Source organism: Corylus avellana, chromosome ca11 (assembly GCF_901000735.1).
Source record: "Corylus avellana chromosome ca11, CavTom2PMs-1.0".
Lineage (NCBI taxonomy): Eukaryota > Viridiplantae > Streptophyta > Magnoliopsida > Fagales > Betulaceae > Corylus > Corylus avellana.
This window is the reverse complement of record NC_081551.1, coordinates 21,351,679-21,368,458: the sequence shown is the minus strand read 5'-3', so window position 1 is coordinate 21,368,458 and position 16,780 is coordinate 21,351,679. Positions and strand designations below refer to the sequence as shown.

The window sequence follows — 16,780 nt, the reverse complement described above, 5'->3', positions numbered from 1 at the left end:
TGTTAGGCTTTCTTGGGCCTCTTATGGATCCTAGTAGTAGTGGGCCTTAAACTTGGTTGGGTCTCGGGCTTAACCACATTTTTGAGCCAATATTCACACACTAATCCTATTAACCTCAAATTTATTCGGAGAAAATTATTTACGTACTATAATTATTTTGCAAATTCACTTCACATGGTGACCGTCTATATAAGGGTTACAATACTATTATGCGGGTAAAAAAGTTGAACAATAAAATTTAACAATTTATAAGTATCTCGTAAACTATCGTATCAGTTTTTTTTAATGCTCTAATGGGAATATGTGCCCACATCTTCCACCATCCAAACCCTTAGTGCAATAGCAAAACACATTATAAAAAATGGCTTACAAACTCAATCTTTATAGAACTCTTTGTTTTCTTTTGCACTTCTTTCTCGTCTATTCCTTCCATTACCAAACTTAAAAAAAAAACACCCTACCAAATGCACTTCTGGCTTCTCAGTTTTCAGACAATGGAGAGGAACCTAACATTAATGTCAACTAATTCTATAGGGCTCCACTTTGTTGTTGTCTTTTGATAATTGTTGGAGATGGGGCTAGATAAAGATTTACCGTTAACAATTTGAGCAGTTAATGCGATCAAATAAATGATTGAACGGTTTAAAATTTATTTAGACAGTTAAATTTTACATTAAACTTTTTCATTTTATATGTCCAAATTACTATTAGTACTAATTTAGTTAGATAAATTGACGTAAATCTTAATCTGTTATTTTGTCTCTCAAAATTCCAAAACCATTGACCTTAAGCATCCCACATTCCCACCATGTCAAGTCTCTGTCGACTGCTATCTTCTTTCATTGGGTGTCCGAGGGTACGGAAGAGGTACCATAGATTCTCCAAACAACCACATATCTCGAACTTCCCGAACGAAACCCGACAACCCACTGATTCGAATCCACAACCCACGGGACAGTACGAGGAGTTTCAGACAGAAAAGTTGCAGAAGAAAGAGAGAGGAGACAAAGAGAGATGGAGAAGAGGCTTTCAGAGGCAGCAATGGAAGGAAATATTTCGACCCTTGAAGAATTGCTCGCAGAAGACCCTCTTATTCTTGACAGAGCCATCGTTTCTTGCGTCTCATAGACTCCCCTTCACATATCTTCCATGCTGGGCCACTTGGGTTTCGTCAAGGAGCTACTGAGTCAGAAGCCCGAGTTGGCCTCCGAGTTTGACTCGCACGGGTCGCCTCCCTTGCACCTAGCGTCAGCAAAAGGGCACCTGGGGATAGTCAGAGAGCTGTTGGCTGTGAAGCCTGAGGCTTGCATGGTTAGGAACCAGGATGGGAGGACACCCCTCCACGTGGCGGCGCTTAAGGGGCGAGTCGAGGTGGTGAGCGAGTTGGTTCGAGTCAACACTGAGTCTGCTCGGGTGCTGACGGACCGAGGTGAAACGGTGTTGCACTTGTGCGTGGGGCGGCATAATAGGCTGGAACGGTTGAAGGTGGTGGTTGAGGCAATTGGGAAAACCCATGAGTTGTTGAATTAGAAGGATTGTGACGGGAATACTGTTTTGCATATTGCTGTGGCCAAAAAGCATATTGAGGGTATTCTTTTTCCATGCTACCAATTTTGATCCTTATATATATAAAGATTATGATTTGATGGTTGGACAAAGTTTTCCTCTCAATAATTTCTAACAAGTTGCACGCGGAATTTTCACGTGTTCTATTAAAAATATACGTGAGAATAATATGTATTTTGGACAATCTTATAAGTGAAGTCGGAGGAGTCTTTGAAGTAATTGGATTCGATTTGAATTTGAACTACAAATTTGGAACTTAATCTTTGATTGGGAATGGGAATTTGGAATGTGGGCAAAGGGAATGAAGCATGTATAATGTGTTATCTAGTAAAAATGAGCTTAGGCTTGTGTTGGTACTTAACTTATTTGAAAATGGATATTTGCAAATTTTGATCCAGTTTTACCAAATGCTGTACTCGTTTTTAAAAATTTGTGTTTTCATTAACTGCATTTTGAAATCACACGTTTTGAAATCACATATAAGAATATGTCAAAAATTTTATTGTCCTTTGTATTTTCGACTTGCTGTCTGAATTGGTAGTTATTTCTGGTGATGAATTTCATTACTCTTTTGCAGGCTACAAAGTTTTTGCTTGCTAATACTGGTGTGGATGTGAAGGTATTGAATACAAACGGCTCTACAGTGTTAGACATTCTGGAATAGAGCCCCAGAGATTTGAGGGATATGGACATTGAGGATTTGCTTCGAGCTGCAGGGGCTTTAACTGCAAAAGATACACGTTCAATTGTGCATGACTGGGTTCCAGCACAAATTCCTCGAATCACAGCATCTCTAACCTCACCATTAATCTCAACAGAGAAGCCAGAGGAACCCAAGCATAAACATATTGATTGGCTTGGAAGAAAGCGAAGTGCATTAATGGTGGTGGTATCTCTGATAGCAACCGTGGCCTTTCAAACCGGAATAACCCCGCCGGGAGGTGTTTGGCAAGATGACCTGCAGGAGAAACCACACACTGCCAGAACATCGGTTATGGAGCATAGGAATTCATTTCAGTATGGCCAGTTCATGATCTTGAACACAATTGCTTTCCTTGCATCTCTAAGCATAATTCTTCTACTTGTCAGCGGGTTATCGATCAAACGCATGAAATGGAAGGATAGGGATTCAAATGGTGATAATGTGGATTGCCATCACTACACAAGTGCTAACATACTTCATCTCTCTGGAGCACATGTCGCCGGAAAGTGTTAATGTGCAGAGCATGCTGCATGATGTAACTTAGATATCAATCTTAACATGGTTGGCGCTAATAGGTGTTGTTTTCATCAGCAATGTCGTTAAGATGAATTTATGGATTCTCAATAAGTATGGTTTTCTTAAGGAAAAATATGTAATACCTAAAGAGACAGTTGAAGATGAATATGAAGAGGTGTGAGGCAAAGATTGTAGAGAATGGAAAATTTCTTTTCTCTTGCTGATTTGCAGCATGACATGTTCAAGGTGACCTTTACCTCCAGTTAACTTCTATTTCCTCCAATTTGTAGCTTAAATTTTTTCATGTCAGGGCTATCTGTTTGGGAGAAGACAGCACGGTCAGGGTTTATGGTGGTTGACGATGGTGGTGGCAACAACGATTATGGTGGTTAAGGGTGGTTAAGGCTAGGTGTGGAAGAGTAAGAGGGGTGGGTGATTCATTGTGGAAATTCAATATGGTTGGTTTAAAGTGTTACTATTTTAGACCCTAAGATTTTATTTAGTTGGCATGACAAAATTTAAGGGCATTTTTGGAAGTTAAATGCAAAAATAGTCACACACACCTCACATGACTGCTTTTTCGTCTTTTACATGCCAATTGCCTACGAAATTACTTATTTGACACGGAATAGTAGTTTGAGGGTCCATGTGTCATTTTTTAAAATTTGGTGGCATAAGTACAAAGTGATAGTAGTTTAGGGGGCTAAAGCTTATTTCCCAAAACTTATAATAAGGTCAAAATTCTCACATTAGCCACAAAAACTATTATCGTCGTAACTACATACAAAGAGTCTAAGACCTCATTTGATGACACTATCATTTCATAATTTATTTATTTTTTTTTTAGAAAAAAACAAAAGAAAGAAGAAAGAAAGAAAGAAAGAAAGAAAGGAACAAAGGACAGAAGACAAGAGGGAAAGAAACGCATCAAAGTTTCTGTAATACAAATTCTCTTCATCTTCATTCTTCAGCACACTGAATCCAGAGGCTGGCCACAAAAAAAAATGCAAATGAAAAGCAATTGAAACACCTCTCTTCTACAAAGTCCACAACTTCTGTATTATTCTTGCATGCAAGTACTAGCTACTGTCAAAGAAAATACCATTCCTTCAAACATGCATAATTACAAATGGATTTACAAAAGAAAAACGAAGATAGAGCAAAACCATTCATCTTTTATCTCGTAGTGCATGTATACGTATTGGATGACCATATTTGAAGTAGATACAAGAGAACACCCCACAATCAAAACTCACCAACCTTTGCCTCCTATCGAAGCTGAAACCAATCACAGGCAAGATCCAAATTACATGTTCCACTCATCGCAGCCTGATAGTTTCATTTGGTAAGATAATATTGGGGTTTCGTATATGTGGATTTAATGCTGCCAAATCCTTCCATTTAGCTCCAGTACCATGAACACGAGATGAGATGCTCCACAAGGTATCACCAGGTTGCACCTTCATTGTCGCCGGGGCGGCGGACTTAGCAACAGCCTTTGACTTCATAAAGGGATGCTTATTGTTCTTCCCCATTCCATTAGCAACCAACCAGCGGGAACCAGATTGCTGCTGGGTCGAGGTACCCCAAAGCTTCTTCTTTGCAGGCTCAGTCTTCAAACCGGCAACATGGACTTCGGTGATTTTAAACTGAGGAATGCCCTCCTCTTCAGAAGTTTTCTCTTCTTTTGTTTCGTGCTTTGTTTCCATTACTGCTGACTCAGACTCGTCGTCCTCAATACTGTTCCTTACTTCTGAAACTGTGCTGTATATTTTTGGCTTTGGCGGGACAAATACTCTCTCTACTTGAATAAGAGCAAGCATTGGTGCACCAACAGGCTCATAATTTCGTAGTGGATCACGAAGTTGCACCATTAGGGCTACTGTGAAGTTGTTCCCCAGTAAACCACACTTTCTGCTAGAGCCTTTGCCCCGTCTTCTCTCTCCCTTCGAACCTCCACGGATCAAGTCCAATGAGTTAGCATGATGGGCAGCAAGGATTTTAGAAGTGCGTTCACTGATACAATCATCATCATCAATTTCACCAGAATCCAACCTCATCCATTCATCAAGACTTAATGAGAGGCCCATTAATCCATCAACATCATCGCCACCATCTTCTATGTCCAACAATTGCAATCCAGCAGCTCCCTCCAAACCTACGGACCCACTGATGTTAATCCCCTTGCCCTGAAGGGCCGAAACATCCCCAATTGACTTTGCACTGATGTTTGCAGGTGCATCTTCATCTGACATCCCGGATTGTATTCTCAACCCTTCCATTGAAAGTGCTTCAATCTTATCCATAGCTAAAGGTGCAAGATCTTCTAGAGAGACATATTCCGACCCCATTTTATTGCCTATTGAGACAGAACTAGAGTTATTAGACCTGGGTTCGGCTGACCTCCTGCTAACTCTCTTTTGCCCACCAAACATCTCTTGTTCAACCACCGTTTCATGCTGCAATAAAGGTTGCCTGCGCCAAGAAGAGATAATGTACAATCAAGATAGCATTTGACCAAAAGACATCAAATAGAAAGAAAGGCGAAGTATATGACTTCCAAGAAAATTAAAACTGGTCTCACAAACCTCTCAGATCCCTCCAGAGTATATGCTGCCTCCCATGCCACTTGCTGTATTGTCTTTCCGGTGATATCTTCCAAAGGCATCAACTTATTGGCCTGCATAGAAAGCTTTTCAATTCCCACTGAGGCCAAACACTGCAATATCTCCATTATCTCAGAACCCATTTCTGCAGGTATGACGACTGGACTAGAAACCTGCATAATCAGGCTCCCACCGTTTTTTGCATTGCTGAAAACAGAGGGACTCATAGACCGAACAAAACCTCCATTTTTTGTCTGAAGAAAAGGACCTAACCCTTCTCCAAGAGGAGGCAATTCAACTGGCCCTTCAGGAGGTGAATTAATTGGGCTTCCAAATCCATCAGAACTTTTTGGTGGAGAATGTTGAAAAGCATTCTCATTCAAGCCCCATTCACGCATTAAGGCTTCTGTTTCCAGGTCTTCCAATATTTTGGCTCTTGTTTTGCTGCTCTCTGCCTGAGTTGCTATCTGATGCTCCTTTTGCACATCTTGAATCACCGATGAAAATTCAAAACCCTCAGACAAGTTTCCCCACACAGAGCCAGTTGGAGCATTGTAGTCACCTTCTGCTTGGTCCCCACTGCCTACATCAAAATCAAACAAAGAACAGCCCCCAGCAAGGGCCTCCTCCTCAAATTGTCTTAACAGACGCTCCCTTGGGGATTCAGCCTCACTCTCAGAACTCAAGCCAAACGAATTATGTTCTATTGCCAGCATGTTTAAGAACTCACTTGCAATGGATTCAGTATCATCATCTAAGCTAAGTGACTTTCCTTTACTATTTGTTTTATAATCCGATTCAAACTCCATGTAGTTTTCATGGTCTTCTGGAGATTCTAGTGCTGCTGTCTCCAATTCTGACACATTATTTAAAGCTGACTCTAACTCTCTCATGAGTGCTTCTTTGGTGCATATGTCATCCTCATTTGAAGCACATTCATGTAATGCAAGCTCATTGACACATCTACCAGTTTCCTCATCCTTGGGATCAAGCTCAGTGCTCACCTCAAATGCTACCTGTACACCAGCGTCAACTTCAATGTCAGGACTTTCTACTGAAGCAACATTGGCAGCCTTTACAACTACTTCCTCCGATTCCAGAGACTCCTTTGATGACAATTCTATGCCCTGTTCAATTACAGAAAACTCGTCATATTCACACTCAGTTTCAACAATTTCTTTACCAGAGTCAGACAAGGGATTCAAATTTGGTCTGGCGGGTTCAATATGTTCAGTAAAAGCATTAAGTTCAGGCTTATCAACTGGACAATCCAACATGTCTTCATCAAATTTTCTATATAGAATATCCACCGAACTGGCAAGTTCCGACCTTGATATTGGCAAAACCTCATGAAGATCTTTTATGTTCTCCACCGACCGTGATGCAGCACGATACAGTTGGTTTGTTATGCCAGGAAGACTTTCGGCACGGTGCATTCTGCTCCAGCCACCACCTTGACCAAGTTTCATCTCTGCTTTAGCCATACTCCGACTATTCTTCCTTGAACTCAACACCTCAGGATTTCCAGGTGCACCGGGATTATCACCAATCACTAAATACCCAAAACTAACATTCATCATAGCGCCTTTAGCCTTTCCTGACAATTTAAAACTCGTAGTCCACGTCCCTGAGCTCTTCTCCTCCTCTAATTCCTCCAAAGTCAGGGGCAGCAGCCTTGTGAGATCAATCCGATGCTTCCCCAAATCAAGGTCCGGCGCACCATACACAGAAGCATAGAGCAAAAAATGTTTCGCCTCATACTTTGCTGAATGGTGCGGTCCACTCCTACTACCATAAACAGAGCATGTATGACTCAATTTCTCTTCAAACTCTGTGATGCCTAGAAAAACCTTCGATGGACGCGTGACCAAGACCCCATCCCGCCTCTTCCAATGCACACAAAGACTAACATCATTAAAACTTGAGGGTAACCCTTCGACGGAATGGACTAGTAGAGAAAAACGACAGTTAAACCTACGATTTCGGATATGGGAAAGGGCCCTCAATGGCCTCCAATTCCAAATGGACTTCTTGTCCTTGCGTGATGAGTCCTCCTCACCAAGTTTAAGCTTTGACTTGGGATCTGGTAAGTGGGTTTTTCCGGTTGATTTGGACCGAGTATTGGCCCTAGAAATCAAACTCCTAGATGGGTTTTTATCCACGTATAGGGCTTTGCTTATAGCTTCAATCTCATTCAACAACTTCGCATTACCTGAATCCTCACTAATCTTCTTCCCAGCTTCAACTTTCGACAACATCTTTTTCCACAAAAACCCCAAAAATATGAAAAACAAAAAATCAGATTAAATAAAACCCAGAACTCTAAATTCGTCACAACAATGAAAAAATTCTAAATCATAACAAAATTCAAACGTAATAACTAAGTCTCTGTTGGATTGGACTGCAAATTACTCAACATTTTATATCTCTATGCAACACTATTAAGTACAACAACAACAAAAATCCACAGAAGTTGAACAAACTTAAGAATCAATTACCGTACGGAGCTAGCTGAGAAGAAAATCTCCGGTGAAGCAGAATTTCCAAACCCTAAAATCACCCAATCGAAACCATGGCCTCTCCTTCCGAAAAACTCAAACTTGGGACTTCCGGAAATACATGAAAATGGAATTTAAAAGATTCAAATACACGTATAGAAAAAAGAAAAAAAAAAAAATTAATCTCACAGAAAGAGTATTGGGCGCGTTTGTCTCTCCCCAAAATCTCTCTTCTCTCTGGGAATTGCCGCTGCCACTTTCAAACATGGTATAAAAAAAGGAATTATGTATAGATAAGTCATTTTAGATTTGGTACCCGTATATTTGGGTATTTACATTGCTTTCCCTCATTAGTGCTTTTCTCCTTTTTCGCTCGTTGCCTGACCTTTGCGATACTTTCCAAACACGCCCTTGTGGATATCTTGCAAACATTATCTGATTTTTTATTTTTTTTTTTAAAGGCAAAAATTATCTGGATTTGAATCTAAAAATAGTTGTATTTTTTGGCACATGATTGAGAGCTCAAGCAAGAGACCTTGTTTGATAATCGCAAGTTTTCAAAACTAAAAATAATTTAAAATACAAAATGTTTTTTTCAAAATTATTAACAAATAATTCAAAATACTAAATATTTTTCGTATATAAACCCCATAATAAAAAAAAAAAAAAAAAAAAAGAAATAGAGAAGTTGCAGTACTTTCTATATTTACGTGCAACATTTATTAGTGATGATTGTGTTGGATTTGAATAATTCTTTTCTCTATTAGAGCCCGATTGAGAGTGTATTTTTAAATAAATAATCTGCGTTTTTAAACTAAATTATAATTTTTGAGTGATTAAGATTGCGATTTTAACATGTTTTACCAAATGTTTGTACGATTTTAAAAACATAATTTTTAAAATCTCACTTTGAAATGAGCTCTAACTAAATAAAATAAAGCAAAAAAAATAAATAAATAAATAAATCTTTTTTTCTTTCTTATTCTGTAATGATGAACCATCTAACAGGCCTAGTGTTCCTAGCCGGTGCTCAACAGCCAAATGAAATTTAGGGTGTAAATATAATATACAGAAATTTTGTGGAACAAAGAATGATTTGACCAAATAATGTGGCACCAATTGCGATTCAAGCAATATAAATCTTTTGTCTTTTGTTTCTTTAGAAAGCACAGAGGGCTTAGCTGTCCCCAAATACTTTACTTGCATGTAACGTGCTTTGGCCACCTACTACTTTTATTTTGGTGCATAATCATCAATCAACACGCCTTAAACATGTCATCAAAATTATAAGTATAAAATTAATTTCCATTATCTTTTTTTATTTTTATTTGATACATTTCCCACATATTCTTTTATTTTACTTTATTTTTAGTATTTTAGTTGGAAGTAATCAGTTAAGTCAACCCATGGTCATAATTGGGGATTTTTGATAAACCCATATGCTTTTAGGGGTCAGGATTATACAAGAAATTTACTTTAATTTTTCAATGAAATTGTTTCCCAATCATGATGATGTACTTATGTTGTATATATACATTAAATCACCGTTTATCACAAAAGCTTAAACCAGTACAAAACTATAAAATTTAATTATTTAATTAATATTTTAACAATATCCACATAAACTTTCTAAGGGATATCATATTCCCTTTTACATTTTTTTTCAAGAAAAATGTTTGGGGTATTACAACGTTTACTATAAACTCCTACAAAGTAACATGACAATCCAATTTTTATGAAAATGAGTGACACATAAATTGTCATGTCATAATTTATATTTTAGTGGTTAACATGATAAGTGTTGCATTAATTGACACTATGTGTCGTATAAACTATCCACATTTTAACGACTTGTCACACAGAGACTGTCGCATTAACTTGTAAATGACTTGTATAAAGCAAAAGCCCAGCAATCTTTTGAAAAAGCTTTTCAGATTTGCCACCCAAATTCTCAATTTCACTTCAATCTACTGGATGCTTCCAAGTATATATTTTTTTGTCTTCCAATGGTTTGCATTATATATTCTCTCTCTCTCTCTCTCTCTCAAAATTCAAATGAAATACTGACAAGCATTTGGTAACAAATGCATGATATAAAGGAGGGAGAGATGCTATATTCCAAGCATTTTGATTTTTGATGTTCATTGTTTGGATCTGAATTATTGAATTGTTGCCGCAGCCTGAAAATATTCAAATCACGCGCCAACCTGTTGGCCAGAGCGTCGTGCCAATTTTTCCATTATTGAAAAAAATCAAAGGGCGCCCGCATGTATACTCTGAGAATTTGTCCTTGTGGTTTTACCCATATTCCTTTAGAATATACTTTGAAGGAGCATCTGACATTATAATAAAATACTTCTCTTTATATGTCATAACAAACAAAAATAGGTTTTTTACTTTTGTTTTTTATACGTCTTTTATTGTTAGTATTGTTGTAGTTTTATGTAATGGAAGTATATGTCTGAGCCCATCAGGCCCATAAGATAGTCGGCCCGAATGCGGCTCAAAGGACTAGCAAGCTCACCGAAACCCAATTTTGTGTGAAGCATACGTCTAGGATGGAAATTTCATATCAGGCAACCATCATCTATAGAAAATAATGAATGCACCCGCTTAGAAAAGATAGTTCACCAAAGAAAGGATGATCAAATTCACGTACAATTGAATGCCAAATTAATGGTCGTTTGGACGACAATTTTCTTATGAAGACACATGACATAATGACATAAATGATGTTTAACCTATATAAGGTCAGTAAGAGGCTAGATTCAGGTATGCTCTCATGACTCGTTCCCTCAATTTTTTTTCATCTATATATCTTATTTTTCACCTCATAACTTTAAACATCAGAGGTGGCACCGCCGCCATCATCCCCCTTTGCGCGTGTCACTCTGACGTTTGATTGTCTTGTAAGGATCTCAAATCGACAACTAGACATGAGTGATCACTGGTTGATTTTATGTATTAACATTTTACATTGTAACAAATAAACCATTGTAGTTTCAAGATGAACATATAAATCATTGTGATATGCCTCAATAATAAAATGGTTTTTTGGTACAAATTTCAATCAGTTTCTAACATAGCCCTTATGAAATTACAAAATTATCTTCAAATAAAACATATAAAAATGGTTTGGGTAGGGTGGAGGGGTCGGCCACCTTCAAAAATCAAATTTTGAATGTAGTTCGACCACCCTCATAATCGGGCAAAGAGGGTAGTTAAACAACACGGACCGATGTAACAATTTTCCCTTGATTTTGTTGTTATCGTTGTTCAAGATGGTCAACATATAATTCTATCAATACTTGGTTGAACATATATGAAACCTCAATTGTTTACTTATTGCTCATGAGGGTGTTACTTTTTTAACAATATGTTTCTTATAAATTGATGTAGTAGTTTATATAGTATTCAACTATAAAATTGACCTGACAATTCACTTTACACTTACTAATATCAACTACTAATATGTGAATTACCACGTGACAATTTACATGACACTAATTTTTATAAAATATAAATTGCCTTGTAAATTATATAAAAAATTATAATAAAAATTAGAGTATTATAAGCAAGAGCGAACCTAACAAAGAGAGAAAGGGCAACCCCGTGTGGCGGTGCCTAAAATTTTATTTATGGCTGGTTATTAATATGCCTACTTGTCATATCATTACCCACCCTAACAAAGAAAAGTTGTCCCTAAATTTGTATTAATTAGAGTTTTTATTTTCTTTATTTTTAGGTAATCCGTATTAGTTCTCAAGAAGTAGCTCAATCGAATGGGAACATGCTTAATGAAGCGGAAGTCACTAGTTTAAATCGCCATCCCTCTCTTGTGCGACATGTAAAAAAAAAAAAAAAATAGTAATCCGTATTAGAATCAAATGGCAATAAAAAGCTTCCTTATTTTGTAGTCAACAATTTCCCACGAATCTAGCATTACTTTACTCTGTAATCTCTTATTCTCTTATTCAAGTTACCAATCATTTCGTGCCACGTACAAAGATAAGTTACTGCAATTGTGTTGCTCTCTCCGCAAATGCGGCCAACACGTAACGCTTACGTGGCGTCTATCCGACACATGAACAATCACTGTGCAACTTTCCCCAGTTGCCCACATTAGCAATATTTAACAATTTCACATAAAATAACAACTAGGATCCGTTGGGTTCCACCTAAAGCTTATAGTTGGAAATTTTTTCTTACGAGAAAGAATTTTTGTTTTTTTATATTTAACTAGTATGAAAAATTAAAGAAAAATAATTGCGACCTCTGATGGCAGCATGGTGACCTTTGCCTCCTGCAGTGGATTTAGCAAAAGAAAACTTTTTATGATGACCATTATGATAACACATATTTTATAGTCCTTAATCAATAATCGATACATAAGTAAAAAATTAAAAAAATATAAAAAAAAAAACACACAAAAATAAATTGGACCAAAATACACTAAATTTTATGGTGATAAAATCCTAAAGAGTTAACCTTCCAGCTCTAAGTTTTAGTTTTGAATTAAAAAATGAGCTTTGAGGCATTAAAAAAGGGTTTTGAAGCATTAAAAATGTGTTTTATAGCATTATAAACGAGATTTGATGCATTAAAAACGGGTTTTGAGGCAAATCATGGCTTGCGGGGTTTGAGGCATTCACCGCTGGGCAAACCCGTGGGTCCAGCCAGACCAACTACAGGTTTTTTTTCTCTGATTTAGTGTAATTGTTCGCACTTTTATTTCTTGTATTTTTCTTAAGTTGATGTGTCACATAGTAATTGAAGTTGCAAAAGGGTATTATTAGGATGAATTTGATAGTAGGGGCTCTCCTCTAATAATAGTAAAGAATAAACGCTAAAAATATTATTTAAAAAATAATTATAATTTTACAAAAGAAAAACTATTTTACAAAAATTAAAACAAAATATTTTTAATTTAATCTTGTTTTTATTTTTATTGTACCAAAAAACATCATAAAATTTACCGTCAAAACAAAAAAGATCTTATAAATGTATAGAACAGGATCCTCTCACGTTCATGATTAAGATTTTTAAGAAGAAATCTTAGAGCTATAAATGAGATATCTGTCTACTAACAAAAAATAATAGTAAAATATTATTTTATATTAAAAAATAATAATAATAAATAAGGGGTAGTGGTTGGTCACCCCATTGGGGGTTTCTGGACCACCCTAGTTAGGGCTGGGGCTGGGGTGGCTTTAGCCATCCTAGACCCATGGCACCACCCCCAAGGGCCAAATTTTTGTTTTTTTTTTAAAAAAATTCATAAAAATAAAATAAAATTCGTTTGGCCATTGAAAGTGGCCGGTCCACCCCCAAGAGCCACCCCGCCTCCGATGAGGGTGGCCAACCATCTTTTATTATTTTATTATATATTTTTTTAATATAAAATAATATTTTTTTATTATTTTTTTTTGTTAGTAAACATGTGTCTATTTGTAGGTATTTCTAGCCATAAACTCTCGAATGCAAAATGGCCCGTAGAGAATCCTATTCCATAAATGTATATAATTCTCTCTCGACCGACGGCAGTATTAGAAGTGTATATAATTAACACTGTTTAAAGAGATCTTTTATCCGTGGAAGAGCATAGCTTTTTCTCTTTCCCATCAAGGCTCTGCTCCATATAATAGACCAGAGCACAACCTTCTTTCTCTCTCTGTGTCTCTGTGATACGGTTTTTGCATAGCAAAAATGTCGAGCGGCGAAGAGCCTGTGGAGGACATGAATGGGGATTCGTTTCAGAAGTTGAATCAGAGGGTTAAGGATCGGTCTAAGGTAATTGGTAAATCTGTGAAATCTACTGGTTTTGAATCGTGGGTTGTGTTTTTTATTGGTTTTTGCGATCTGGGTCTGTTTTGTTTTGTAGAAAGTGGCTCAAACCAAGGAGATCCTGTCCAAACAGGCCGTTAAGATTGCCAAACAGGCCGAGGAACACGAAAGGTTCATTAACAAGGTGGCCTCTCCGTTTCTAAGATAATTAATTTGATGGGGTTGATTCATTGATGTTGCGATGTAAATAAACCACGTTTAATCATTTTTGGGTGTTAATATTTGGATTGGATTTTGATATCTAGGTTACTCATCTTATGGGAGTTCTCAGTTTTGGCGGGTTTTGCTTTCTATTGGGAGCGAGTGAGTATAGCTGTTTGATTGATAGAATGCACTACTACTATTGCTGTTGAAAACCTTATTTTGATTTTTTTGGTCTGTTCTTTAAATCTTCTTCATCAGGACCCCAAGATATTCGCTACGTATATTGCTTGTTTTATGTTATCTTTGTTCCTCTCCGGTGGATATACTATCGGTTCAAGAAATGGCATTACTATCTTTTGGTAAGCTTTACCATCTCTGAAGAATTTCTTGTATTGCTTAAGTGTATGTATTCATGTATTTATTGATTTGTAAAGCTTAATTGGCTCTTTCGGCAATGGAATTTTGAGTTTTGGTGGTGTCATAGTTCGATCATATTGTTACTAGAATAATTTAAAGTAAAGTGATATATTTGTGTGAAATCATGATATTGCACCCATGATTTGTACGTAGTTCAAATTGAAGGTCTGTTGCAAAGGTGATGAGAAGATCAACAAAGATTCGGGTTGAGTTACTGGGAAAAGAATTCTTGGCGTAACATTTAACAAAAAATATGCAGAAATAACTGAGTTTGATTTTTCTTTTCTTTCATTTTCCCATCGTTTGTATTGTTTCTTAACTTCATAGTAGAACTGGAAACCATATAAGAAGATAGAAAGAGGATAGGAAATAGGAGAGTAATTTGTGAGGGGAGTTTGAATAAAGATTTTGGTGTAGCGGAATTTCCAAGTCTCTATGTATGTCCGTTTTACATTAGTTAGCCTCTTCATAATTTTATCTTTGCCCCCTTTAATCCAAAGCTTCTACAGATCATCTTATATACTCTTTAAGATCTCAAAATTTGAGACTGCTGTACACACATGCATACAAATTTCATTATTGAAGTACCCTAAGAAAGTTACATAATTTTTCTTGTGTCTCAGGATTTTTGCTACTATGCCAATACAATCTTCTTGGTCGACCTTCTTTTGTATCCAAGGAATGAAAAGCTTTTTCTGGTTTGTTTCTCATTTGCTGAGGTGAGCGAGTAGTCCAGGGGTCTCTGCACCTTTATGGGAAAATGATTTACTTGTCCACTTTTTATCTCATTTGGATAGTACTGCAGGGGCCGTTAGCATGGGCATTGATTGTTTGGCGCTGTAGCTTGGTTTTCAGTTCTCTTGACAAACTTGTTAGTGTCCTTATACATCTTTTACCCGGTAAGCTGAACCTTCTTTGTTTAGGTGGCCTTCTTTATATGGTACCTTTAAACAATGATGGTCTAATGATTTTATTGCGGAAAAAGAAAAAATGACAACCAAATACAGCTACAGCTAGTCTACTGGGTTCCTCCAAAAGATAGGCAAAGTTTATGATGTATAGTACATCCCTTGCGGTGTTTATTAGTAAGTACTAAGATACCTAATGCAATGTTTTTCTTTTCAGGTATAGTTTTCTTTACCATTCGATGGTGGGATCCATCAACCTTTGCAGCCATGCACCCGGAAGGAACTTCTGGCAGAGTTTCTTGGCCGTATGTAGAAGACAAATCCTATCTTTGGACATGGCTGTTTGTGGTTCCGTTAATTGCATATACCCTATGGCAGATTCTCTATTTTCTCATTGTCGATGTCCTGCGTCGACAGAGGCTATTAAGAGATCCTGAAGTCATGACTTCTTACAGGTAGTCAACTCTCCATCTCTCTCTCAAAGAATCCCACTATTGATCAATCATTTTTTGTATGGTTAGAATTGTTTACAAAGTTTAATTTGCTGCTTTCTTTTGTTGGATAATATTTTGCACTCCCCTTCCCCAATTCTTCTTCTGTTTTGCTGAGTTTTTGGGTTGGCAGGGAACTCTCAAAAAAAGCACAGAAAGCAAACAATCTTTGGTGGCGCTTAAGTGGTTTGCTTGGGGATCAAAATCGCTTGTTCATGTACATTGTGCTCCAAGCCATATTTACTGTAGCAACCATGGCACTCGCTGTCCCCATCTTCTTGTCATATAGATTGCATATGATTTTCCAAATTCTCAAGGTTTCTGCATCTGTGTGGTATGGTGGAAGCTTTCTGCTAGAGGTAATGCCTAGGCAGGTGATTCTCAAGGAGCAGAAGAAATCTGAGATGCACCCAACACAACAGCATGATCAATCCTCAAATGTGACGGAAAATACCATAAAAACCAGTAACTCTACTGAGACCAACCAGTCCTGACAGTTCGGTGATCTCCCAAGTAGTCACATAGACAAACTAGTCATACAGTTGATAGAACTTGTTTTTTAATAGTTTTACATGTGTGTTTTTAACAGATCAATGCTAAGGATTAGTTTGTTTAGTTCAATTTTGGGGATGTGAATAATTTTCATTTGCTATAAGCACCTTTACAGAGATTGACTAGGACTTTATTTCATGGTTGATTGGGATTGTCATATCAGTATTATGTTTGTGGAATGAAATATGATTTCTACCATTATTGTCAATATATATATATATATATTCAATGACATTACTTGTAAAGTAAAAGATGTTTTCCTCCATTTCAATTTATTAAAATGATATTTGTTTAGAGCATGTGTTTATATGTTCTGTTAAAAATGCATATAAGATGTCAGTATAATACTTTTTTCAATCCAATTGGAAAGAAAAGTTAGAAAACTTAGTTTGTCAATAATGGCATTCCTTTAGATTAAAACAGAACCTTACCAATAGAAAATGTCTCTTTATCTTTGTCATTAATCAAAAGATCTACTTTATTTTTGTCTTTACTTATTTTTTTGGGTGAATTTCAAGCTGCGACGACCCAATGT

The 16,780-nt window shown here is 36.9% G+C and overlaps 2 protein-coding genes and 1 pseudogene across 3 annotated transcripts; 2 read left to right on the top strand and 1 right to left on the bottom strand.

Annotated features, from left to right (window-relative positions):
- The first annotated feature begins 1,014 nt into the window (after positions 1 to 1,014).
- On the top strand, positions 1,015 to 2,966 carry LOC132166796 (ankyrin repeat-containing protein BDA1-like; annotated as a pseudogene).
- A 760-nt stretch (positions 2,967 to 3,726) lies between these two features.
- On the bottom strand, positions 3,727 to 8,133 carry LOC132166795 (protein PLASTID MOVEMENT IMPAIRED 1-RELATED 1-like). Of its 2 annotated transcripts, none has more exons than XM_059577681.1 (3): positions 7,890 to 8,133; positions 5,374 to 7,649; positions 3,727 to 5,260 (listed from the first exon to the last, which is right to left on the bottom strand). In XM_059577681.1, exons 2-3 carry the CDS (start codon positions 7,647 to 7,649, stop codon positions 4,105 to 4,107), a joined length of 3,432 nt encoding a protein of 1,143 aa, XP_059433664.1. In that variant the 5' UTR covers positions 7,890 to 8,133; the 3' UTR covers positions 3,727 to 4,104. The 2 variants fall into 2 exon arrangements, with proteins under 2 accessions (XP_059433664.1, XP_059433665.1); XM_059577682.1 differs by having other exon boundaries at positions 7,895 to 8,133.
- Positions 8,134 to 13,437: 5,304 nt separating this feature from the next.
- LOC132165600 (glycerophosphocholine acyltransferase 1) lies at positions 13,438 to 16,407 on the top strand. The gene is made up of 8 exons (XM_059576231.1): positions 13,438 to 13,679; positions 13,771 to 13,857; positions 13,979 to 14,036; positions 14,136 to 14,236; positions 14,918 to 15,013; positions 15,100 to 15,193; positions 15,420 to 15,657; positions 15,827 to 16,407. Exons 1-8 carry the CDS (start codon positions 13,596 to 13,598, stop codon positions 16,185 to 16,187), a joined length of 1,119 nt encoding a protein of 372 aa, XP_059432214.1. The 5' UTR covers positions 13,438 to 13,595; the 3' UTR covers positions 16,188 to 16,407.
- Positions 16,408 to 16,780: the final 373 nt, after the last annotated feature.